The sequence below is a fragment of the Vidua macroura genome, chromosome 6 (genome assembly GCF_024509145.1).
Source record: "Vidua macroura isolate BioBank_ID:100142 chromosome 6, ASM2450914v1, whole genome shotgun sequence".
In the NCBI taxonomy this organism is placed as follows: domain Eukaryota; kingdom Metazoa; phylum Chordata; class Aves; order Passeriformes; family Viduidae; genus Vidua; species Vidua macroura.
In genome coordinates, this window is record NC_071576.1 from 10,319,710 (window position 1) to 10,342,876 (window position 23,167).

The window sequence follows — 23,167 nt, forward strand, 5'->3', positions numbered from 1 at the left end:
TGGTCAAGGAAGGGGTGGAAGAAAAGAGATGGCTATGGCAGCTGTCACTGATGTAAATCTGAATTTACCTGTGCAGAAACATGTGGTTTGGAGGGCCTGGGTGAGATTTGCAATTCATGGAGCAAAGCTAGCCCTAGAGTGGGCTTCAATCCCTGTATTAGTGGTAGGACATGCACCACCATGTTTAAAACAAAGACATTATGGATACACTGCTTCTTCCAGTCGGTTCAGTATAGGCATTTAATAGGCTAAATGGTGTAATACATCTACAGACATACATTAGTTGAGTATTATGTACAGGTGGCATTTTACAAAATTAGAAAGAACTGAAATAGAGCAAAGTTCAACAATGTCTTACTCCATAAAACTTCCTTTCTGCACTACATTAAATATTCTACAAGCTAGACTAGAAAAATATGACTGAATGTCTTTTTTTTTCCTTTTTAGTTTCTACAAAGCTTTTAATCCAGAAAAAAATACAAAACAACTATTGAGTTTATTAGAGAGACAACACTTGCACACAGACAAAGTAAGTGGACATTCATAGACCTGCAAGTTGAATAAATAGGGTTTGTTTGTATAAAACAAATTTCTCTCTATCTTGCTTTCCTGTTTTAGAGCCTCTGGCCCATGGTCAGAAAAATAAAAATGGGAGGAGGAGTTTGGCTTTGCACGGTTCTTAAACTGAGGCCACACAGCTTTAGGAGAACACTTTAGTTTGAAGCAACCATTTGCTTCAGGTAAAATACTTCAGGGGAGCAGCACAAAAGAGGGGAAAGGAAAGAGAGGAGTAATTAGGCTGGAAGAAGGAAATCTGGGATCTCTATACCAGCTGCAGCTTTAAGTACAAGGATGAAAAAAAGTAGTAGTGCTTGCATGGTATTTTTTCAGGGTGTATGTAGAATTTAGTTGTTTCTTTGGGAAACATATTTAGGGAAGTGCCATTGACCTCAGGTGGAAATAGGATAAGGGCCATCCAGAGCAGGAAGGGAGGGAGCGTCTGAAAGCAGATAGAGAGCACAGAAAATTGGGGGAAGTGTTTCAAACAACTGTTTTTCCTTTTATAAAGCAAAAAGCAAATTAAGTGATACATCTAACGTCATTCCTCACAGAGCTGGGCAGATGCAGATTGGAAGGAAATCACACAGCTAAAAATATGTCGTCACTGCTGTTGTTTTCTCCCCAGAGCTTTGTAAAACTTCTTGACAGTCGATGCAAAAGCAGCATTTAAAGAGCAGCTCCCATCAGCCTGGATGCCTTGCCAGCACAGCTCTCCTCCTGCCACGCTGGGTCCGAGCTGAGGACCTCCCTCCCCTCACTGCTCCCAAGCCAACACGTAGCTCCAGCTTTATTGGCTTTCTTGGCTTTACCAGAAAACTGTCACCAAGTGAAGGGAGTGGCAGGGACAGCAGCCAGATTTAGGAAGTGCTCTTGAAACCTTCAGTTACTCTGGTGAAATTCGGTGCTCTGACCAGAATCCCACTCACCCAACAAAGTAATTCTAACAGTGTAGGCAGGAAAGTCTACATCAAGAAGGCAAAACAGATTGTTATATAGATTGAGAGAGCAAAGTTTAACTTAAGTATCACATTATACTGTACTACACTGCTTATAAAAAGGGTCCTAGATCCCAAACACCCCAAATAATGAGCTATAGTTTTGTACATAAATTAATGTTGCTTTGAAGTAAAATAGTCTCTTTCCTTTGTAATAAACATTCATTGCACAGAATTCTTTGTAAGTAAATATATTAAATTTGGTTGCTAAGAAGGTAAAAACTTATTAATAAATCTGGCCAGTAAATGTTATCAACCATCACACCATTAAAAGTTGTTAGCGAAAGTTATTACTGGAGAAAAGAAAGCACTTGGAAGTCAACTTAGGAGCTAATGCTGGAAGAAATCCTATTATTTCTCTCCACCTACAGCGAGCAGCTTCTTCTGGATGCAACATTAATTGGAAGTACAGACCCCATCCAGCCCTGCAGAGATGGAAAAGCCATCTTTGCAGCTTCCAAGACACTCATCACTGACAGTCAAAGCCCTCTGAGTACAGGCAGTATCCACCCCCACCAGCCCATCCAACGGGTCGTGTTCCGAGCTGAGATTGGTGCTTCTCCTGGGAAGTGGGACAGAGTCTCTGGGAGGTCCCTGTGCAGGAAGGGATTCACTCCTGTTAAAATGACCCCCAAATTCTCAAGGAAAATCCACTGGAGGGCAGAGGTGTCCAGAGACAGCTTGTCCCACCATGAGCTCTGGGCTCCAGGAGGTGACGGTGCCACTAAAGCTGAGGGGGCCATGCCGTAGGTGAAGAGGGCACCCCTTGGCACACGTGTTCCTGCCAGCAGTGCCAACTTGGCCAGGAGGGAGGCAGGTATTTATCCTTCCACCATGCCCCTCCTACGGGAGGTGGCTCAGGGGAAACCCGGAGCCAGGCAAAGGGAGCACAGGTTTGGGATGTGCTATGGATCTCCTGCCACCTACCCCAGCTGTGCCCCTGCACCTACGTTATACACCAAACATACCAAAGAAGTAACATCACAACAATCTCTGTTCACGAGGTGGGACAAAGCCAGCCCAGGGGGAAGCAGGAGCCATCTCTCCAGCTTTAAGGGCGAGAAGTGCACGCCACACCACGGCTGGACCTGGCCTGAAGAGCGCACGAACAACACGATGCACCCCACCAAGCCCACCACAGACAGCCTCACGCCACAAACACCAGCGGCCAGCTCATCGCCTCGTTAAGGTACAGCGAAAAAGCACTTCCAAAAGGCATCAGCCTTTCTGAAAAGGCAGCTAAGGAAAGGCTGGTTCGTCCGAATATGCACAGGTTAGCCAAAGGGAGAGAACTGCTCTGGGCTGCCCCAGGGCGGCAGCCTGGAGGCAAACCTTGCCCTTGCGTCTCTATACAAAAGTTACAAAATCAACTGGTGACATTATATTACATCTATTGTCCATAATATCACAGTGCTAGTTTTAAATGGCTGAAAAAAGAAAGTTTTTAGATTTAAGACATCCCTCCTGTAGAAACGCAACCCCTTTGTCCTGATGTTGACGCCTGAAAGCAGCCTTTCTTGAAAAAGATAAAACCAAAGAAATGCACTAATTAAAATTAGGAGCCTCTTTTCCTTGACAGCCTTATATTTCCCAACACATCCCATTGTTTCCCAAGGGGAAATTAAACAAATAATATGAATCCCAGCCTGAAAATCAAAATGTTAGAAGAACAGTTCTAAAGCCCAGATGCTTCTTACTAGGTACTAACTAAATAAAACCCTTGCAGATTTAAATACAGATTACTTTGACATGTCTTCAGAGTGTGTTAGCTTTCCAACAACATTCACAATGACGTTTCACTTCTGAGGCCATGGAGTTCCTACTCATTCTCTTCAGTTCTGCTTTCCAGAGTATCTGTACTGTCTTCCACTTCTTGAGCTGGGTGTGCTAAAGTATCTGCAAAGAAACAGCTCATCAGCACGTATTTCCCCATATAGGTGCAGCCTTTGCTCTACCTGGCAGTTAATCTGTTAGGGTGATCAGACCTGATACAAGAAATCTTCTCTGCTTGCAAACCAGTAGTTAAACCTGGAGTAAGGAATTCTGAGTGGATCACAGTCTGACTTTACAGGGAACCTGAGACCTCAGCTAAGATATTAGTGAGATGAGGTGACCCCTATATACAACCACTGTCATGGGAAGGCTACCCAGTCTCAGAAATCTGCTTAAGCTGTCAGGCCTGAAGACATAATAAGTCTAAATCAAGCTACAAAACCAAGAGAGAAACCACAATATATAACCTGGAAGTCAGGGAATAGATTTGCCTCATATTTACTCTTGAATGATCGAACTCTGTAGTTGTCACCACCCAGAAATGCCAACTGGAATAGCAGGTGATTTTACACTTCAAGACCTTTTGTCATCGACCCTTTGAAGGGAAGGGAAGGTGCATCTTGCACCCTGTCCTGGCTGCTGTGTCTGGGCGTTTGGGTGGCAAATGCTAGTGCACTGAAATGGAAACCAGGTCACTCTATAAGAGAAAAGGACAGCACTGAGATGAAAAAAAAAAAGGAAATAAATAGGCCAGTTTCTCACTGGAGCACTTCCTGTGCAAACTACACTTAGACAAGGTCTTACTTTACCTGTATTTACCCCACAGTGACACTACTAGTCAGGGGTATGTATTTGTGAATTCCTGCTGCATTGACACATTCCTGGGACACGAGGATGCTTTGAAAACATGCAGCTGTCAAACACTTCACTTCTAGGCTAGGAGACAGGGACAGACACATGCTGCTGACCAGGATTACTGCTCCCCAGAGTGACCTGCTAACGTGCAGTGCACTGGCTGCCTGTTGGCCATGTGAGTGGCTGATGCAGATGAAAATACCACTGCTCAAAAGCTACAACAAAATTTTCACACCACAGGACTCCTCCTGTGCAGATGTTTTCTGGGCACCTTCAAATGTTTGTCTCATTGTTAACTTCAGTGACAGCACTGTCTGAAACAGCTATTTTCCTATGGGGAACTAGGATGAAAATTACTCATTCAGACCTTCCAGATCCATCTGCTGCTGCTGTTGCTGGACACACACTCTTTGGTCACCATGAAGACCTTTGTCCTCCGCTGATTTGAGGTCTTCAGGAGGCCAGCGCAGCTCTCCACTCTCCACCTCCCCGGACTCGGTGGGCTCCACCACGATCGAAGGCAGTCTTTTGGACAGCTTGGGGTACTTCTCACGTGAGTCTGGGAAGGCCTGGGGAGACATTTGGGGAATTACATCAAAGCTTTGTGCATGGATGTATATTCAGAGCAAGAAGAGTATGTCCTTTCTACATTTGACATGCACTCACATATCCATTAAAAAGTCCTCTTCCAACTGGTGCAGATGAACAGCCCTGCACAGGGAGCATTGCAAAGCCAGCTGAATCCAGCTCCTTGCTGGCCAAGCGTGGTGCAGAGAGGCTGTAGGTCTCAGCACACTCTCCCCTGCACCTGCTGTCCCTTTCTGAGCAAAGAACCCACTTTGCTTGCTGGTGTGTTGAGGAGATGATTGCCTTAACTCGTGTGATCCGACATGAGCAGTGAAAATGGAGACTTGGGAGACAAAATCTATTGTGCTGCCAAACACTTGTGTTTCAGTTCTGGTGGGGTTTTGGGACACCGAAGTCATTGCTGTAAGGCTAAGCTAAATGGCTGCTGCAGCCCTTCTGGCTGCTGTCCTTTTGCTCTGATATGATATTCACGTTTTCTTGCAGTGATAGTTTATTAAGAAGCCACCATTGTGCAGAGCTATTTTGTGCAATGTGAAACACTATTTTATGATGCGTTCATGCAAAACAGGTAGCCCCAGAGAACATCTTTACACAGAGGACCGTGCCAGCTATTTATTTTGATTTGTCACATTGAAGCTGCAGATCAAGCACTACACAGTGGTTAGAGCTTGAAGCTTAGCTAGGGCTTTTTAGTGAAGGATATTGTAACACATAAAAGTGCTTTCCTGTTTTCAACATAGCTGGATCACTTAAATCTCTCAGGGTACTTTGTTTTGAATAGTTTTTTTTTTTGGTTTTTTTTTGGTTTTTTTTTTTTTTTTTTTTTTTTGTGGTGGATTGTTTGGTTTTTTTTTTTTTTGGAGGAAAAATCATTCCCACTCCTCCAGGACATTACCATAAGAAACTCACTTATTGCACTATTGCTGCTTCACTGAAACCTTTTCTCCTGGATCTTCCATATACCTGCACTAACAAGCTACAAATCTCTCCATACTAGCCCAGTTTTATTTTTATTTCATTTCTTTACATTTCATTTCTAACAATAAAATCAAGGTATGTGTGAAGGGACTGAACCAGGACTTGAGAGCAAGAATGATCCCAGTTTAACTTCAGAGGCTGCCACAGCTTTGTTGTGGGCTGGTGGGATGTTCACCACTGAACCAGGGTCTCTGCTCGATCAAGCCCTGCTGGTTGTGTGAGCCAGTCTCAGCACAACTCCTGCTGTGAGCACAGGCAGAAATACAGGACATTGACAGGGGTCTGGGGGTGTCATAACCCACTGGAAGTGTTTGCTCCATGGCTTTTGCAACCTTCCTCTATCTCAGCAGCTATACTCCCTAAGAGCAGAGGGTTTAGTTGTCCCACTTGGCATCAGAGCTGGCATGGAGAGGCAAGACCTTGGGAAGGGCTGTACATCTAGGAAGCAGCAAGCACATTTTTAACATTGCTGTGCTGCCCATATCTGACTTCTGCAAATGGGGAAGGACAGTGAGCCTCATCCTCACACCCTTGCCCCCCATGGTAGTGTCACAGGGATTCAATACTTCTTGCAAATCTATACAAAGGCGAGAAATGTTGCATATTAGTGTTATGAGACACAATTAGGAAAAAAATTCTTTTGTAATAAAGTGCCTTCAGTACAATTAGACCGAGTGAATCACTGAAGGCAAACACTTCTGACGTCACCCTGAGCTGCACCCACAGTTTATAACTCATCCTGACCAAACAATGCTGCTTATGCTGCCTATCAGAAAAGAGCTGCCCAGCTTCCCATTACACAGACTTCTCCTGAGCTGTTCATAATTTGGAAAGACATTTCCATGGCAGCTGTCTTGACTGAAAACCAAGTATGAGACAAGGTCTCCTTGGGCAGGACAGGTCCACACTCCCACTGAGTAGCAGTTCCCTCCTCTGCAGACCCACAGTGGAGCACAGCTCCCTCAGCCTCACGGCTCAGCTGGCAGAAAATAGCCATAAAATTGTGGGCAAATTGCTGTATTTTCTCCCATGGCTGCACAGGCAGGTGACAGTGACCTCTTCTCCAGCTATTGTGCAGCCTGCTGGGGTGGCAGAGGGCTGCATTACAGCCACCCATCCTCAAGGCTGCTGGCAATTCCTGGATGGGCAATGCAATACAACAAAAATTCTGCTTTTTCATCTGCTTTCTGAAGCCTGAGGAAATGACATGGAGATCTAAAAATGGACTGAGAAATGATTATTACAGCTGCAAGAAAATTTAGGAAAGACACCTGTGTGGCCTCAGCTGTGACTATTTTTGTTTGTGTCATTCTCATATGGTCTTTTCTCACATCAACCACATTATTTTTTTTCCACCAGAGCCCAGTATTTACCGTGTCCCTCCAGGAATGAGTCAGGACTGGCAGGAAGCAGAGCTGCCTGTTGGACCTTGCTGTGTTTTTCTGCAGAAGCTGGAGCGTGTGATGAGTGGGCAGGAGACTGCAGGAAGAGAAGGACCAGTCTCCTGGACAGAGTGCTTGGAAGTTGCTGGAAGGAACTTATCCTACTGAGTCACTGAGTTTGTGCTACATCTCATTTGTCTTTGATTTTTTTTTTTTGCCTCGGATGGCTATCACTAAAATGTGGATGGTAACACCTTCTCCTAGAGGGGAAAGGTAAAGGAGCTGGGAGAAAACTGTGGGGCATATGATCAGAAACACCATAGAACAGCCCTGCATACACAGGTGAAGTCAGGGCTGGGACAGAGTTTGGGCAGCATACAACTAATACAACACTGAAAACCTGGAACTTGGTGAAGAAGAGGAAAAATATTGAAAACATGCTCCTTGAGTCAACAGCATCCATCCTGTGCAGCCTCTGAGGCACTGGAAAGCCCGTGTGCTCTTTAAATGCACAAAGCCTTTCACTACACAAACATGTGATCCAAAAGGAATTTGCAAATTTCTGTTCTGACTTCCCTGGCTTCCAAATGCTAGATTTTCACCTGAACAGGCTGCTCCTAGAGTAGTTCTCTGAGTCTGCTTCCAACGTTACACATTGTGTTGAGAGGCAGCTCAGGTCCACCAGGACACATTATGTGATTTGTCCCTGGTAGTGACACAGAGTCATGAGCACAGCCAGAGCACAAACTGTGATGTGGGGGCTGCCACAAGGGGGGCTCAGGACATCGTGATCCCTCCTGCTGCAATGAGCAGCACGGGTGGGTGTTTGAGGGGGTGTGTGGAACTGCCTGGGGACAGAAAATGCTCCTGCACCTGCCAGCAAATGGCCCTGACCAGTGGTGCTGCTATGATGCCACAGCCATTTCTGTGAATTAGCCAATCATTTCAAATGGTCTCTGATCTAAAAAGGGAGCTCCCTCTGAGCCCTAAGGAAACTCAGTTCATTTCAAGGCTGGCTGTATAAAAGCTTGGCACAGTACTGGCTGGATGCCTCCATTGCACAGTAGTTGCTCAGATCTGAACTCTTGGTGACAAACAGCCTCTGTGCCTGCATCCCTGCAGGATCTGGCATTGCTGTCACTGTGCCCTGCAGACCTGGCACCCCACTAAACATTTCAGCCAAACTCTTAACTTTTAATAATAGAACCTAAGTAGGATCAAACACATATTTCAAGGCTTGTTCTGGCAGCAGTGCTCTGCAATTCAACACCTACCCTAAGGACAGTTATTGGCTGCATTAAATCGCTTTTGACAAACAACTCAGGACACTTCTCAGTTCTGCTGAAGTTACCTGGCTTGAGGGGCCTCCTTCCTCCTCAGGAGTCTGGCTGAGCGCGAATTCCTCCATCACCGGCTCTCGGGTGTTCATCACCTCTGTCATGCTGTGAATATTAAAAGAGAATGGGACACCTCAGCTCTGAGCTTTGGCCCCCACAGATAATTTAACAAAAAGCACTGGCTTTTCATATTGGTTAAAATAATTGTGTTACACTGTCCTGCCTGAATAGTCAAAAAAATATTTCCTTGGCCTCCAAGCTAACTGTTACTGCTGCATGTTGTGATGCTGAACAGGGCATCAACCCCAGCTGCCCCTGGAACAGCAGAGAGGACCCCCACAGAGTCCCAGAGGCATCAGTTGGGAACTGGACTCCTCCAATGATATCAACAATCAGTTTATTACTGCTATATGAGCTCAGAAATTGCATCTGTTTACCAAAAAAGTTACTGGTAGAAATATCAGCCTTGAATTAAATTCTTATTCTGATTCTTCGTAATGTCTTCAATATTTGCTCTTCCAGATGTCTCTTCCATTTAGTCATGAGCCAGCACTTCTTTTTAAGCTGTTAATTCCAGACACACCAGCTGTATTGGTGTCTAAGAACCAGATTTTCAGCAGTCTTTACTTGCCTGAGTGTTTGGAGAGGTGTTGAGTGGGACTTCTAAATGCATCATCTCATTTAAATCAGGGACTTAGGAACCTAGGGTGCTTACATGCCCACTGAGCATCACCCTGTTCCACTTGGCACCCCAGGCCCCGCAGCGCTGGCCGCGGAGCTGGCCCGGTTCTGGGGCACATCCCAGAGCAGAGACAGAGCCGGCACAGCCCGCGCTGCGGAGCTCAGCCCAGCCCGTGGCCGGGCAGCTGCACGTCTCTGTGGCGTTGGGATTTTCCTCACATTTGCCATTTATAAATACAGCGTTCCATGGAAAAATCTGAGGATGCCTGAAATCTCCAAAATGCGTATTAGGCGTGTAGGAGCAAAGAGAGCCACTCTGAGCTGAAGGGGCCATGTTCATTTTAAATGTTAATTCATCAGCCCTGGAGAGATGTTGGCATGGGGCTTTCGCTCTCTTTAGCTGGCATTCATCAGGTAGTGCAGTCAGTGGCTGCTGGAGCCTCCTGCAGCATGCAGAATGTAGGCATCATCCATCAGGCTGCCCTGCCACCTGCCACTGCAAACACTCCTTTAGGCACAACTAAATGCTGCCATTAATTCTGGTCCTGCTGCACACACAAAAGCCTTCTTTGTAACGGCTGAGAAATGCCAACTAAAACATCTTAAGGATAACTTGCTTCAGGCTTACATTACCAATTACTGGACATAATTAAATTTTACAATATCTGCAATTACTACGAAACCCTTCACAATAACTTTAATTAGCTGTAGCATGGAGCAGCATGATAGTGCAGAGACTTTCACTCCCGCTGCATCACTTTTAAGAAAAAGTATGGCAGAACCATGGGACACTTGAGCTCAGCTGTGGACCAGGACCCAAGATATTCATCAGCATAGGGAAAAGCCCTGAAGGGTCAGCCTGGGACCCAACCAACACTGAATTAATTCACACACTTCCTGGTACATGTACAGAGCAGGAAAGCAGAACTAGGCTCTGAAACCCAGCAAAAGGCTGAACCAAACCCCTGATCTGAGCACCCTGCAGCTTACACAGCCTGAATCCTCCCAGAGCCATGGCACAGTAGAAGAGGGACAGATTCTTCCTGTTAGGAAGACAGTTTTGAGCTCCCAGGCCTTGCTTGGACCTGTACCACTCCCCAGGGACAGCACAAGCCACCCAATCAATAAAATGCATAGGTTTTCTGGACATATGCTTTTATTCCTGCAGCATCCAGCAGGCCATACCACTGGGCACCTATGGACAACAGCACTGAGGGAGCAGCGACCTGGAAAGGGGAGACCCCTCCCAGCAGTGCTGACTGTGGGCCCTGCTCTGCCAGCTGCTCTGGCCACCTTAGACAGCATTCAAAAGAACAGAGATGTATGCCCTAGGACCAAAAGGAAAGTAGCACTCCCTCTGATATCTCCTCCCTCTGATCACCCCTGGGACTCATTCCCTGCCTTTTTTCCACCCTCTGGCTCTAGTCTCTTCCTTGTTCCCAGAGGGACATTTTCACCCCTCCTGCTGCCCCTCTGGGAATGACCACACTAGGCAATAGCAGGACCATGCTCTCCCAGCCCAACTCTTTGGGAAGAGCTGTTTTGCAGGGCTTTCACACCCTGTGTTAGCCAGACCCAGCTGTGAGCCTGGAGGAGCACTGGGCCCACCACTCTGAGCATGTCCAAGATGAACATCTTTCTCTTGGCATCCTTTCTGAGGTTCTGCACCCTAAGCCCAGCTGTCCTGGATTGCAGGGAAAAGGAAATGAGAAAGTGTGTGTCTAGATGGAAATAATCTTGGAGGCTTTGTGTGGGGTCAGTATTTATGAAGTCTTAGTCTCGGTAACCACAGAAAAGCCATGCCCCACTGCTGTGTGTCCTGGGGGTTGGTCCCTGCTAGCCAGCAGCAGACTCCTGCAGTCACTCATAGCTGGCTGGTTTATTTTAGCAGCCATTCAATACATTGCAAATGTTTAAATATTTCTCTGTCCTCATTCCACGGGAAATTAGAGATATACATCCACACATGCGCTGTCAAATGTGTCATATGAGCTCAAAAATGTTAAGACCTCACAAAATTCTATTATTGAGCAATAATGGGCTTCGTGCTTCCCTAAGACCACATTATACCCTGCAGATTATTTGTAAATGACAAAGACAAATGATTTGGGCTAGAAAAATGGTGACAGTCCTGCAGTGTTACAGCAGATGCCTCAGTGAATCAGCTCCCAAGCTGTTGAAGCCCAGGCCATTTCAGAAAATCTGTGCAACTTAAGGCTTTGATTGAATAGGACAGCAGAAGTGATTGTACTTGATGTGTTTCAGAATAGAACATGGGGCCATGCAATTGGCAAAATAATTAGGCTTTAACTGGAATAGATTAATTATTCCCAGTCTTCACTTTGAAACAGTGAAGGAAAGCAGAAGAATCTATATGGGCTGTGAAAGCAGTGATGTTTCTGACAAGCTTAACTAGGTCTTTAACAGGAAATGTAACTAGATGTAAAATAATTGAGAATGTCACTGCAAATCAGTTCACTGAAACTTCAAAATCACCTGTAGGACATCACTGAGTTGTTTATAAAACCGTATAATCTGAACAGGCTTGGTGGTGCTGCTAAGGGCTTTTCAAACTGATAAGATTTATGCACAGGACAATTTTTTTGTTTTTCAGCCAGTGTTGATGGAAAATATTAAGCCACTTTTAGCTCTGCTTTTACGTGAGATGTACTGACTGACATACAACAGAAAAGTGGCTGATACAAACATTTTTAAGAACTACGGCTCTTTAATTCAGTCTTGCATTCATTTTATGTAAGGTAGATGCTGGTATCACCAATGACATACAGTAGCCATAGTGATGCAAAACAAGGCAATAAATAGCATTTACAAACAAAGGATAAATTCTGTTCTGGTGGATGAGTCATCTACTCTGAACCTTAAAATTCTTGTGTCAGTGAATTAAGACATACATTACTTCCCCTAGTTTTAATTAAGCACAAATATACCAGTGGGGGAGGGGGGGGAAGTGAAATCTGTTCTTGCATTTCTGTGAGAAAACTACATTTAAAGAAGATTAACTTAAATGTAGTGCTAAAGTGCTACAGTCCCAGGACCACACTATGCTGATCTTTTTCCAGAGGCATGGAGCAAAAGCACAGATCACTTTCTGCTGCTTGTGATGGCACTAACAAGGTCAGTAACATACAGAGCAATATATAGCCTGACAAGTGCTAAACCACCTCCCATGGGAAAAGCCTCAGAAACAATGCATACACTTTTATTTTAGGTTTTGAACAGAGGGCAAAACTGACCTGTGAAATTCATGGGGAAAAAACAGTATCTGAATGCAGACCAGCTCCAGGACTCAAAAATGTGCAGCATTTATGGAAAATAGGCAAGCAATGTGATGCAAGGAAGTATTTCCTTAAGACAGGGGCACAAACACGTTCTACAGGACAAGCTGAGCCATGGTTAGGAAGAGCTGTTACCTGAAACAAGGCTCAGTCTGGGGGATTCTCAGACATGCAGTGAACTGAGGCTTGATCCTGCTCTCACCTCCCCAGCCAGGACAGGCAGCAAAGGGGATGCCAGCCAGAGCATGAGGCTCTGTGGAGGATAAGCAGCAAGTACAGGGCAATGACAAAAGAGAGCACGTTACCTTCAATCACATCAACGGGTGTCACTTCCAAAAACTGTCCTTGCTGTCGGCGTCTGTGCTGCTGATGGAGTGTCGTGCAAACTCAGTCAAATCCTAGAAGTGCCTGGAAGAGACAATACAGCAGAGTCAGAGCTTGTGACCAAAGGGACAACACTGGCAGGCACTGGGGTGAAAGAGTTCTGCCAAAAGCTTGCTGCAGAAAGTCCCACTGTGAAGGTCTGTATCGTTTTCTGTGCAAGGTGGGATTTGATCTTCATAGAGCACCTAGTGAATTACTGAGGCAATTAATGTACCAAAGCCAGCTAAAGCTAACTGAAAGCTAACCTCAGAATCTGACTCTTTGTGATGCTAAACCTTATTCCTTAGCGTGAGTTACACAAAAACTGCTGAAACTGGGACACTCTGAAATCCTCCCATACAGAAATTGTATTGATAGTTGGAAAATTGGAAAATAAAAAATGTATTCCCTTATTTGGCAGGATCAGTTTGTTTAGTGAGAGACAGTTCTCTTGTTCAATACACAAAGAAGACAACATATGCTCAAAGAAGGATCCGTTAACATTGCATTACTGCACAGTTCTTTTGGAAGTCACAGGGGAAGTGATTTTTTGAAAGATCTACTCCAATTTGAAGGTAATATGTTGACTGGTATCAAGACAGGGAGCCTGCTGAGCAGGGGTGAGGATCCCACCATTTCAAAGTGTGAATCACTGATTTCTGATGACTTCTCTGTCAGAAAGCCTTAGCTGATGAGCCTCAGGAGTTACAGTGCGTAAATATAGTCAGTATCTAGGCCAGAGATGATTTTCTGAGAAATTTGTTTAGCTCTACAGCTTTCCAAATATATATTCATGCCAGCCACAGCTATTTCCTTGGATGGGAAAATGGTGTTTGCAGTGAAGTGAATGGCACTAGTATTTATATTTTATATCCTCCAGTGGTTTGGATTCCAGCCCAAATGATTAAACAAATCTACCTGCTCTGGAAGCCTTCCTACCAAGATTTATTACACTGGATTAACTGCACACTGATTTTATTCAAAAACAGTGACAGAGGGAAGATTGTGTATTGCATTCTGGAGTTTCTTCTCGTGCCACAGGCCATGCTTTTTGAAAATTAGGGAAGCAGGAAATCACTTCTCTATCCCCAGGATTCAATTCAGAAGGTTTAATTCTTGTCTGGCAATTCTCCTTCCTAACCAATGACCAAACCAACATCAGGGAGGCTAATGTTTTGTCCCTTAAAAATTCATGACTACACTCAATGCTTGTCTCTTATAAAAACAAGGGAGAATCTGATACCATGCTATCCAATGCTCTGGGAAGAAGATTTTTATCCCACTACCCATTACAAAGCTGCTGCTATTAAACCTATGAAAATTCAGGTTGAATTTGTCTACCTTCAATGTCTCCTTCAGAAAAGACTGGATGTGATAAGAACAATTATTACACAGAGTAATTATTACACTGCCAATGTAATGTGGCAAAAGAGTGTAAGAGATAAGGAATCAGGCACCACACGGTCACTGGTTGGAATCCAAGCCAGGCCACTTTCTACGCAGAGTTATCTTCAGATGACTGGTTACTGGTATACAAGGACCCATGCAATTAATTAATTAAACCCACATCCATTGCTTTCCAGTCTCAGCAAAGGACTTCTGGATTTAACTGACTCAAGCCCAATCCCCTCTCTGGTGTTTTGGGCAACTCTATCCTATGGTGCATGCAGTGTTGGACAGGGGATGTCAGCCCCTGCTGCTCAGCTATGTGGAACCTGTAATAAAAAAAAATTCAGTTCAGGACCACAGCATGGAAAATCTCCCTTCTCCCAGTATCACAGCCATATTTAAAACCAGAAAATCTTCTTCCCACTCAAGACTGTTGTAGAGTTCAGTGTTTCGAGTGTACAGAACTACCAGGATGCATTTACTCTCTGAAGAGAAAATAGGCACTTTACCTGCCTAATAGATGTGATTACCTTTGGTGGCTGACAACAGAGGAAACATAAACTAAACTCCTTCCTTTTGTGATACTGCCTAATCTTTTAGAAACAAGGCACAGCTACTGAGACCATGCAAAGAGCTTTTACTGCAATGGAAACCATCTGGAAAATATCCAAGCAAAGCCCTTCTCTGGTTATCTTCTCTTCTCCCTTACTTTTATCCATGTTTGCTGCTTTCCAGCCTGGAGCCCATTTGCTCAATGCACCTTCTTCCAACCCACCCATCTTCTGCTGCCAGAGTAACTTGCCCTCCTTTGCCTCAGCTTGATAACCTGCTTCTTCTCTGGCTGCAGGAGCGCCGACACAGCAGTACCGTCATTAACAGGAACCAAGTCAAGCCTCAGGTCTCCCAGACCAGTGGCACTGCCTTGGCCACACCTCATCGGGGCTTGCAGAGCCTGGTTATACCTCCCAGCAAAGAGCAATGAATTTAGGTGTTACTCCAATGAGCTGGTCATGTCTTGTCAATCATCAAGCAATGAAGTCCTGAGATTTCCCAAGTGAGGCCAAGGAATGCTTCAGTGGTGGCCCCTTTGCCCAGACCAAGGGCCCTCAGCTCACAGGGGATGGGTGACAGGCCCAGGCACTGAAAGGTGCTCTCTGGGCTTCTCTCCCACTTTGGAAAGCATCTGGAACAAAGTACATTTTTGGAGCTTTTACAACCTGAGGACACAGCCTGTCCCCGTGAGGTGGTCTCACCACCCGCAGGAGAGCAACAGGCACCAGCGCAGATGCAGGATATTGGGCAGCAGCTCTGGTCAGCTGCAGTGTAAGGGAAGCCCAGCCTGCTGTCTCTCCTGAGTCTGCTCTCCATGGGGGCAGAGGACTCCAACAGGCACAGCAGCAGAGTCCTCTCCTTGGGATAAATTCACTGTGAATTGCAAAGTAGATGTTTTTAAAGCAAGTGTGCTTTATTGGGCAAAACAGAAACAGGAACTGGGCCACAGGCTGCAATCCTAGCAGCCCACTTGGTAAAGGAGCATGTTTCAGAGGCTCCGAGCCCCAAACATTTCTCCCACAGGCAGCAGCACTTCCAAAATCAGGGCACCTCTATTTAGAGATTCCTCCTACTCTGGAAATATCACCCCTTCTCCCTTGAGCTGCCCCAGTGCTGGAGAGACCTGGGTGGCAAAGTAAGACCTGACCTCAGGATGCCAGGACTGCTGCTAGATTAGCAGGGACTGCAGGACACCCTCTTCCCTTCCCAGGCTTCCCAAAGTAATCATTTCCCACTGGGCACCCATGGAAATATTATGATAACAGCCTAACAATACCACATTGAAGGTGCACCTTCTAACTAAGTGTAGATAGGAGGCAGAAATTGGCCTTGAACCATGGCTACACTTGCAAATCAATCATTTTTCTGGCATGGCAGAAACAGGAGCCCTCCCCTCCTTATTTCAATGGGTCAATCCCAAGGGCTTTTCCAGCCCTGTACTAAAACTGTGCTGGATAGACACCCCCAAGGTGGCTCTGGAGCTCAGCCTTGTGCTGCCAGGACCGAGCTCCGGGTGCAATCGCAGCACCCACGCGGCTCCCCCTGATTCAGACACCGCCACAAACAAAGCGGGAGCTCAGCCTTGGGCATCCAGCCCCACCTCCTGCCTCACCCCACCACAGCCCCTGGATAAATGCAAACTTTTCTTCATTCAAGGACTCGAGCCTTTGTGTGTGCTACAAAAAGAAACCCCTGCTATTGATTACAAAGAAAATTGGGACAGGTCGTGCATAAGAATGGCTTGAAGTGGGAGAAGCAATGGGCTGCTGCTTTCATTTTGCAGAGTGGAAAATTTTGATGGGTCACAGGCAACCCCGCTCAGCAAGTCCCAATAAACAAACAGGTCAGAGGAGGTTTTTCCACACAGAAGAAGAAAGAGTGCCTTATTCAGGCCACTCTGCTGCAGCAGACCAGGCTGTGAGTTCAGCCAAGGTGGAGGAGTGGGCACTCTATGAGAGCTACAGTTGTGGTGGTGGATGAAGCCATGAAGGGGCTGCTCACAAGGTACAAGAAGGTGCATGTCCCTGCAAGAAATGTTGGTTGGCATCTTACATGGCCAAGTGCTTCTGTAGATCCAATTCCTCCATATCTCAGTCTTTTGTTAGTCCTAGTAGGATGGAACTATAGCTGAGAACCACACTGATGGCCTGGGCCACCCACAGGCAGGACCATGCCCAGTACTCTACTGCAGTGGGACAGTGACTTCAGCATCTTGGTACAACCCAAAACAAGCACTTACATCAGTCATACCCCACAGCCTTGTTTCCCTGACTGTAACTCAGCTCAGCTTTTGGATACTGCAGGTAGGAACTTGGACAGAGTCTTTGTTTCCCCTGGTTGCACGTTTGTAATGAATGTACTTTATGAAAGTGTTGTGAATTCCATGGGACTAGCAAAATGTAAATCACTGCATGGACCACAGAAGATAAATGTATGAACTCCTATTTAAACCTCCCACTTCTTTTTGGATGCAAATCTCTTTCCTAAGCAACTGAGAAAAGTGTGATATGTGTCAGAGTCTGGAGATTAGAGATCTGTTCTGTTCCCTCGTTTCAGAAGCTCTTGTCTTTGGCCACCCACGCAGTACTTGAGTTCTGCTCTCCGCAGGCCAAAGCTGCCTTCCTCTCCTCGGCAGCGTGTGCTCCACAGAAGATGTCGATCTCTCTCAGGAAGCAGTGAGATGAAACGGCTCTCGAAGTGGAGGAGCTGAGGCATTTCAGCATGAGACACAGCACGTAGTTTGGGAGAGAGAAAAGGGGTAGGAGGCTGCTATTTCCAGACCGTGCTGCCGCTCGCCGCTAACTTCGTGGCAAGCTGCAGTTTTTACTGTTCCTGCTCCAAAGAAACTACTGGGGTAAGAAGTATCACCCTCAGGAATTTCTCAGACACTCATCTGTGGACTCCCAACACTACAAAACACAGGCTTGCAAAGGGCCAGTGCTGGCAGATGACTCTAACTCAGCCTCCTCAACTCCTGGTGTTGCACAATCAGCCTTTGGGGAACCGCTGTTCTTCTGACATCCCCGGATCCTGGAGCGCCACAGCTACATACAAACCTCAACTTCTAGTTTGCTGTTGCTACCCAAGTTCCTGCTGGCCCTCTTGGCAAAAAGGAGCTAAAAACTAGATTCATAAATGGTCAAAGAAGAAGTAAAAAGAACTAAATGTGTTTAATTATCACAATTTTTAAAGCTAACTCATGATTTGGGGATGATTCAACTCTAAGTTTTTTCAAATTATTTTTGCTATGCTGCTTGCTATGGGTGCTTCCTTTTGGTGGATTCTTCCTTTTGCTTTTTCTTTTCTCCTGGCTGCTTTAAAGCAGCTCATTGATTTCAGCTCTTTGATCTCAGCACTAAACTACCTGAGCTTCCTCATGGAAGATGCCACAAGAGATAGGTATGGCAGGAGGGGGGTGGGGGGGCAGCCAGACAGGATGCTTGGAGATAGGGAAGGGGAACAGACATCCAGGAAGCATGTGTAGAGCAGTGGAGGGAGGAAGAAGTAGAGCAGATGGGAAGAATGACTAAGCCAGCTCCTCTGAATGCTGGTAGACCTTGATATCATGGAAATCTCCCTAGAGCCCTCATGGAACTGTGTGCCAAGAGAAAGTTTGGATTTGTTTTTTTAACATCAGATTCGGCAGCAAATTGATGTGAGAGGAACTCATTAGGAAAACACCCCATCAAAATTAGAGATAAGCCTCGACAAGCTGTTAAACGTTTTAGAGGTATCTCTTCTGGTACTTGCTGTTCAAATACTCTCATCTGAGAACTTGCTTTTGGGATCAGAAACATCTGTATTGAGCAGAGTGATTTTGCATAAGCTTTAATATCCCATAACCTTACAAAGCCAGCACCTTACAAATAACTATATTGTTCATTTTAATTCAGAGCAACCCTTACTAAAGGCTTTTAGAAGGAAATGGTTTTGTTTCTGGGATCTGCTCTGGAAGATGATGATTCTCTCATCCCTAATATTTCATGCCACAATTGTCCCTCACCTTGCAGCACCCATGGGAATCAGTGACAGATTAAAATTGGCTTCCTGTGCTTCTTTTTACCATTCCCTAGGTATTTTTGGATAGTTCTGAATTCAAGCAAGGGAAAAACATCTTAGAGCATCAACACAGAGTACATGATTCTCAGATGGAAATATCATGGGAAATGGGTTGCAAAATGTTTGATGTCTTTTTGGCACCGTGAAAAAATACTTTGGATAGTCTATCACTGGGCTCATTTCTAGGCAACACAGTAGGGTAAGAGGTTAGGTGCAGTCAGATAGAAAAGTGTTTACTTAAAAGACAAATTACTTATTTCCTAGTAACTTTGGGAAAATTAGAATACAGCGCTATCAGTGTTACAACCTGATATAATATTGAGCATTTAGCAGAGAATTTGGTAAGGCAAACAAAGCAAAAGTGGTAATATTTTATAAAAACAAGCAAACAAAAACCCACCAGAGACTCCTAAGAGAACAAAGACAATGAAGTGGCTATTAATATTCTTTCTTGGCAATTAATAGCACAACCACAGGTGTCACAATATCACAACCTAACACCAGCAGTGCAGCTGGTTTTGTCCACAAATTAAAACTCCGTCACCTCAATTGAATTTCCAAGCATGGGAAGCTGCCCTAGCCCAAGATGGAGGATATGAGAACACTATGTCCTACCACAGTAAGAATGGGGGAGATGGAGGGTGAGGACAACACACAGCTAAAAATAAAGAAATCACTAAAAAACAAAAAATTCAGTGTGCCTTTTTTTTAATGAGTCGTTAACACTGAAAGCAGATAGGCATTAACAGGGCTGTATGTCTTCCTGCCAACCAATTAACATTCACCTTCTGAATCTCGAGGTCTACTAAGTATTTGCACAGAAGCAGTTTATGTGTATGCATGTCAGAGACTGAACTCAGCTGAAAATTCAGGTTACATCTTACACAAGCTGCAGTGGTCTCAACAGAGGAGCTGGACTTGGACTATTTTCTCCTAGTCCTATGGGCACATGGGCACTAGGGGATAAACCACTGTGGGATCAGTCAACGCCCGCTGATGAGAGAAGGGGATTATCCTGCTGGACCACAGCTTCTTCCAGCACTGGCAACTGCTCTGCAGAGGACTGATCATGCTCTCTCCAAACCATGAAGGTGGTCCCAGACTCTGAGGACTTGCAATCAAAGAGGGACAAAGACTGAGATAAGATTTTAAGGACCTGTTGGTATCAATCAGTCTACTTCATTCTAGCTGGATGTTATTGGTTGGCAGCTTTCCTGGGGTTTGCAATAAAGCCTTCCCTTGAAGACTGAAAATTCAGGAAATTGATTCTTTTACAGAATTTTCCAAAGAATGTGCATGTTTAAGAAGCAAAAGGTAGGGCTGTTGCTGAGGCAGATACTGGTCTCCTGGAAGTCCTGGCAGAGCTCTTCCTGCCTTGAATGGCATTAAGATCAAGGCTTCTCTGACCACCTTCTCCTAAACAGAAATGGTTAAATGGGTTCAAACACATGGGCATAATTTCAGAAATGAGAGAGAGAGAGCAACTCAGGATTCAATAATTTCAGAAATGAGAGAGAGCCTGTGACACTCTGGGGTTGGTACCTGATCTATGCAAAAGCCTGTTGCTTAATACAAAGAGATCATTGTGAGAAGGGAGGGAAAGTAGTAACTATATTTGCACATTATTTCTTCTGCTAAGGCAATGTACCAAAGACTTAGGAGGAAATTCCACCTGATTGACAAATTGTCAAGCTAGAATGGGAAAGCGACAAAACCGGGTCAAGTTATTCCCTTGTTTGCTTGTTTTCTCTTTGTAATCATAATGTTGACTCTGAAAACATGTTTTTTAAATGGCGTATTAATTATCAAAATCCTGAGCTGTGAGCTGGATTCTTTTCTGGGCAAAAAAATTGTTGCTCATTAGAACTAGAGAAGGAAAACACTGGCTTGAGCCTAGTTGTGCGTAGGCAGAATTTCCCTGCTTCACCTTCCTTCACTGGCTACTCATAAGGAGGCTGTGAGCCAGGCAGTCTACAGGGCAGGTGTGAACACCAACCCTGGATGCTTCAGTGAACCCATAGCCAGGAGGGCTTCACTGCTGTACTGACTGTACAACTGCAGTAAAGATCTCAGTCAGGAAAAGACTAATGGAAATAAATTTCTCTCTCTGTATTGCTTATTGTGGCTGGAGGGTTAATGCTACATCCAGGCTAACCCAACTCCCGTCCACGACTGTAGCCATATTCAGAGATGCACAAACACGGCTCTGTCCCAGATGAAAGGAAAATTTCTGTGGTATGTTCATTTGGCAGATGGAAAATACTGTCACCCCTTGCTCTGAGTGAAACATAGTCCTCATTTACAGAGCAAAGTAGGTTCTTTCATTCTCTAAAAGTAATCGTATGTGTGGTATTTGCTACCTGATGGGAAACACAGGATTTCAGTGTTCAGTTCAGCTCAGTTCAGCTGCAAGCAAAAGCATCGTCTTAAACTTGTGCTTTGTTAGTCGTTTCCTCGCCTCAAAAGTTGTCTTGGGAAAAAAAAAAAAAGGCATAAACAAATAGCTGAGGCGATCGCAGCCGACAAACCAACAACTCTCTCAGCGCTGCGCTCATTCATCAGGATTCCTTCACACAGCCCTTTCGGCTGCTGAACGAGTTGGGTGGTGTTTTTTTAAACGAGATCTCTTTTTCTCAGTGAATTCTCCGTAACACCCTTCACTCGAACAAACAAGCATGTGGAGAAACAAGCCGCGGCAGAGGCGCGCGTTGCGCCTCTCCCTCTTCCCCCGTTACTCCGCAGCCTCCGTGGGACTGGAGCGCTTCTCCCCGCTCCGCGCTCCCCGCTGCCGACCCGCCCCGCACGGCCCCGCAGCGCTCCGACCCGCGGCACCGCGCTCGGGGACTCCCGTGCCCCGCACAGACCCGACCCGCACCGCACTGACCCGCACACACCCGACCCGCACCGCACTGACCCGCACACACCCGATCCGCACCGCACTGACCCGCACGCACCCGACCCGCACCGCACTGACCCGCACCGCACTGACCCGCACACACCCGACCCGCACCGCACTGACCCGCACCGCACTGACCCGCACACACCCGATCCGCACCGCACTGACCCGCACACACCCGACCCGCACCGCACTGACCCGCACCGCACCGACCCGCACCGCACCGACCCGCACCGCACTGACCCGCACCGCACCGACCCGCACCGCACTGACCCGCACACACCCGACCCGACCCGCACCGCACGGCACCGACCTCCACACACCCGATCCGCACGGCACCGACCCGATCCGCACCGCACCGCACTGACCCGCACTGACCTGCACACACCCGATCCGCACGGCACCGACCCGATCCGCACCGCACCGCACCGCACTGACCCGCACAGCACCGACCCGACCCGCACAGCACTGACCAGCACACATCCGATCTACACCGCACGGACCTGCACACACCCGAATCGCCGCCCCTGCGCCCAGCTCCGGTCGCCGGCTCCGCCACGGGCGCGCTGCCCGGGTCCCGGGGAGCTCCTCCCGGCCACCCCGGGGCTGCGAGCGGGGCACTCACAGGTGGCAGCTCTCCCCCTCTCCGCAACCCCCGAGCCCTGCGGAGACCCCCCCGCCCTCCGCCCGGCTCACCGGCGCGGCAGGCGAGGCGAGGCAGGCGGTAGCCGCCCGCCGCCCATGCACGGCGGCAGAGGGGAGCCGGCAGCTCCGTCAGCGCGTCCGCATCCTCCCGGGCCGGGCGCTGGCACCGCCGCCGCGGCACCTCCCCGCCCGCAGACCGGCCCCGCCGCCGCCAGCGCGGGGAAACCACTCCCCCGGCAGCGCCGGCGGGGCGGCGCGCACACACGGCCCGGCCCGGCCCGGCCCGGCCGCCCCGCGGGGAGGGGGCGCTTTCTGCGGGCACGTGTGGGAGCGCACGGCCTCACCCAGCCCCGACCCCCGCACGGTGCCGGTGTCACAGAGCGCACCAGGCGCGGGACGAAGGTCCCGGAGGGGTCACTCTCCCGGAGCAGTTCTCCCTCCCCCCTTGCTTTACTGACGGGTATCCCGAGCCCGACCTGCAGCAGTCTTTGCTGAGAAAACGTCGAATGCGGAAAGCACAAACTTTTGGGGGTTCTTTTGGGAGGGAGTCTTTTTGCGGGGGCGGGTGCTCCACACCGAAGTGAGTTTCCCATCTGCATCCCCGACCCGTGGCAGGGACATGCTCTGCGGTGCACTGCATCCCATCACCTTGTCCCGAGGGGCTGCGGAGTGGGGCTGGCAGGCAGTCTGTGCCCGGGCTATGATAAGGGGCTCCCCCCTGCCAGGGGCTCACTGCAGACAGGCTGTCAGGACACATCTGCAGCTCTGCATGTATTGGTGATGCTAGTGATGGAGGCAAAAAAAACACACGCAGTGG

At 47.1% G+C, this 23,167-nt stretch overlaps 1 protein-coding gene across 2 annotated transcripts; it reads right to left on the reverse strand.

Annotated features, from left to right (window-relative positions):
- Positions 1-222: 222 nt before the first annotated feature.
- LBHD2 (LBH domain containing 2) lies at positions 223-22,539 on the reverse strand. Of its 2 annotated transcripts, none has more exons than XM_053981157.1 (5): positions 22,402-22,539; positions 12,752-12,854; positions 8,484-8,574; positions 4,552-4,753; positions 223-3,452 (listed from the first exon to the last, which is right to left on the reverse strand). In XM_053981157.1, exons 3-5 carry the CDS (start codon positions 8,571-8,573, stop codon positions 3,376-3,378), a joined length of 369 nt encoding a protein of 122 aa, XP_053837132.1. In that variant the 5' UTR covers position 8,574; positions 12,752-12,854; positions 22,402-22,539; the 3' UTR covers positions 223-3,375. The 2 variants fall into 2 exon arrangements, with proteins under 2 accessions (XP_053837132.1, XP_053837133.1); XM_053981158.1 differs by lacking the exon at positions 22,402-22,539 and adding an exon at positions 22,209-22,298.
- Between the last annotated feature and the right edge of the window lie 628 nt (positions 22,540-23,167).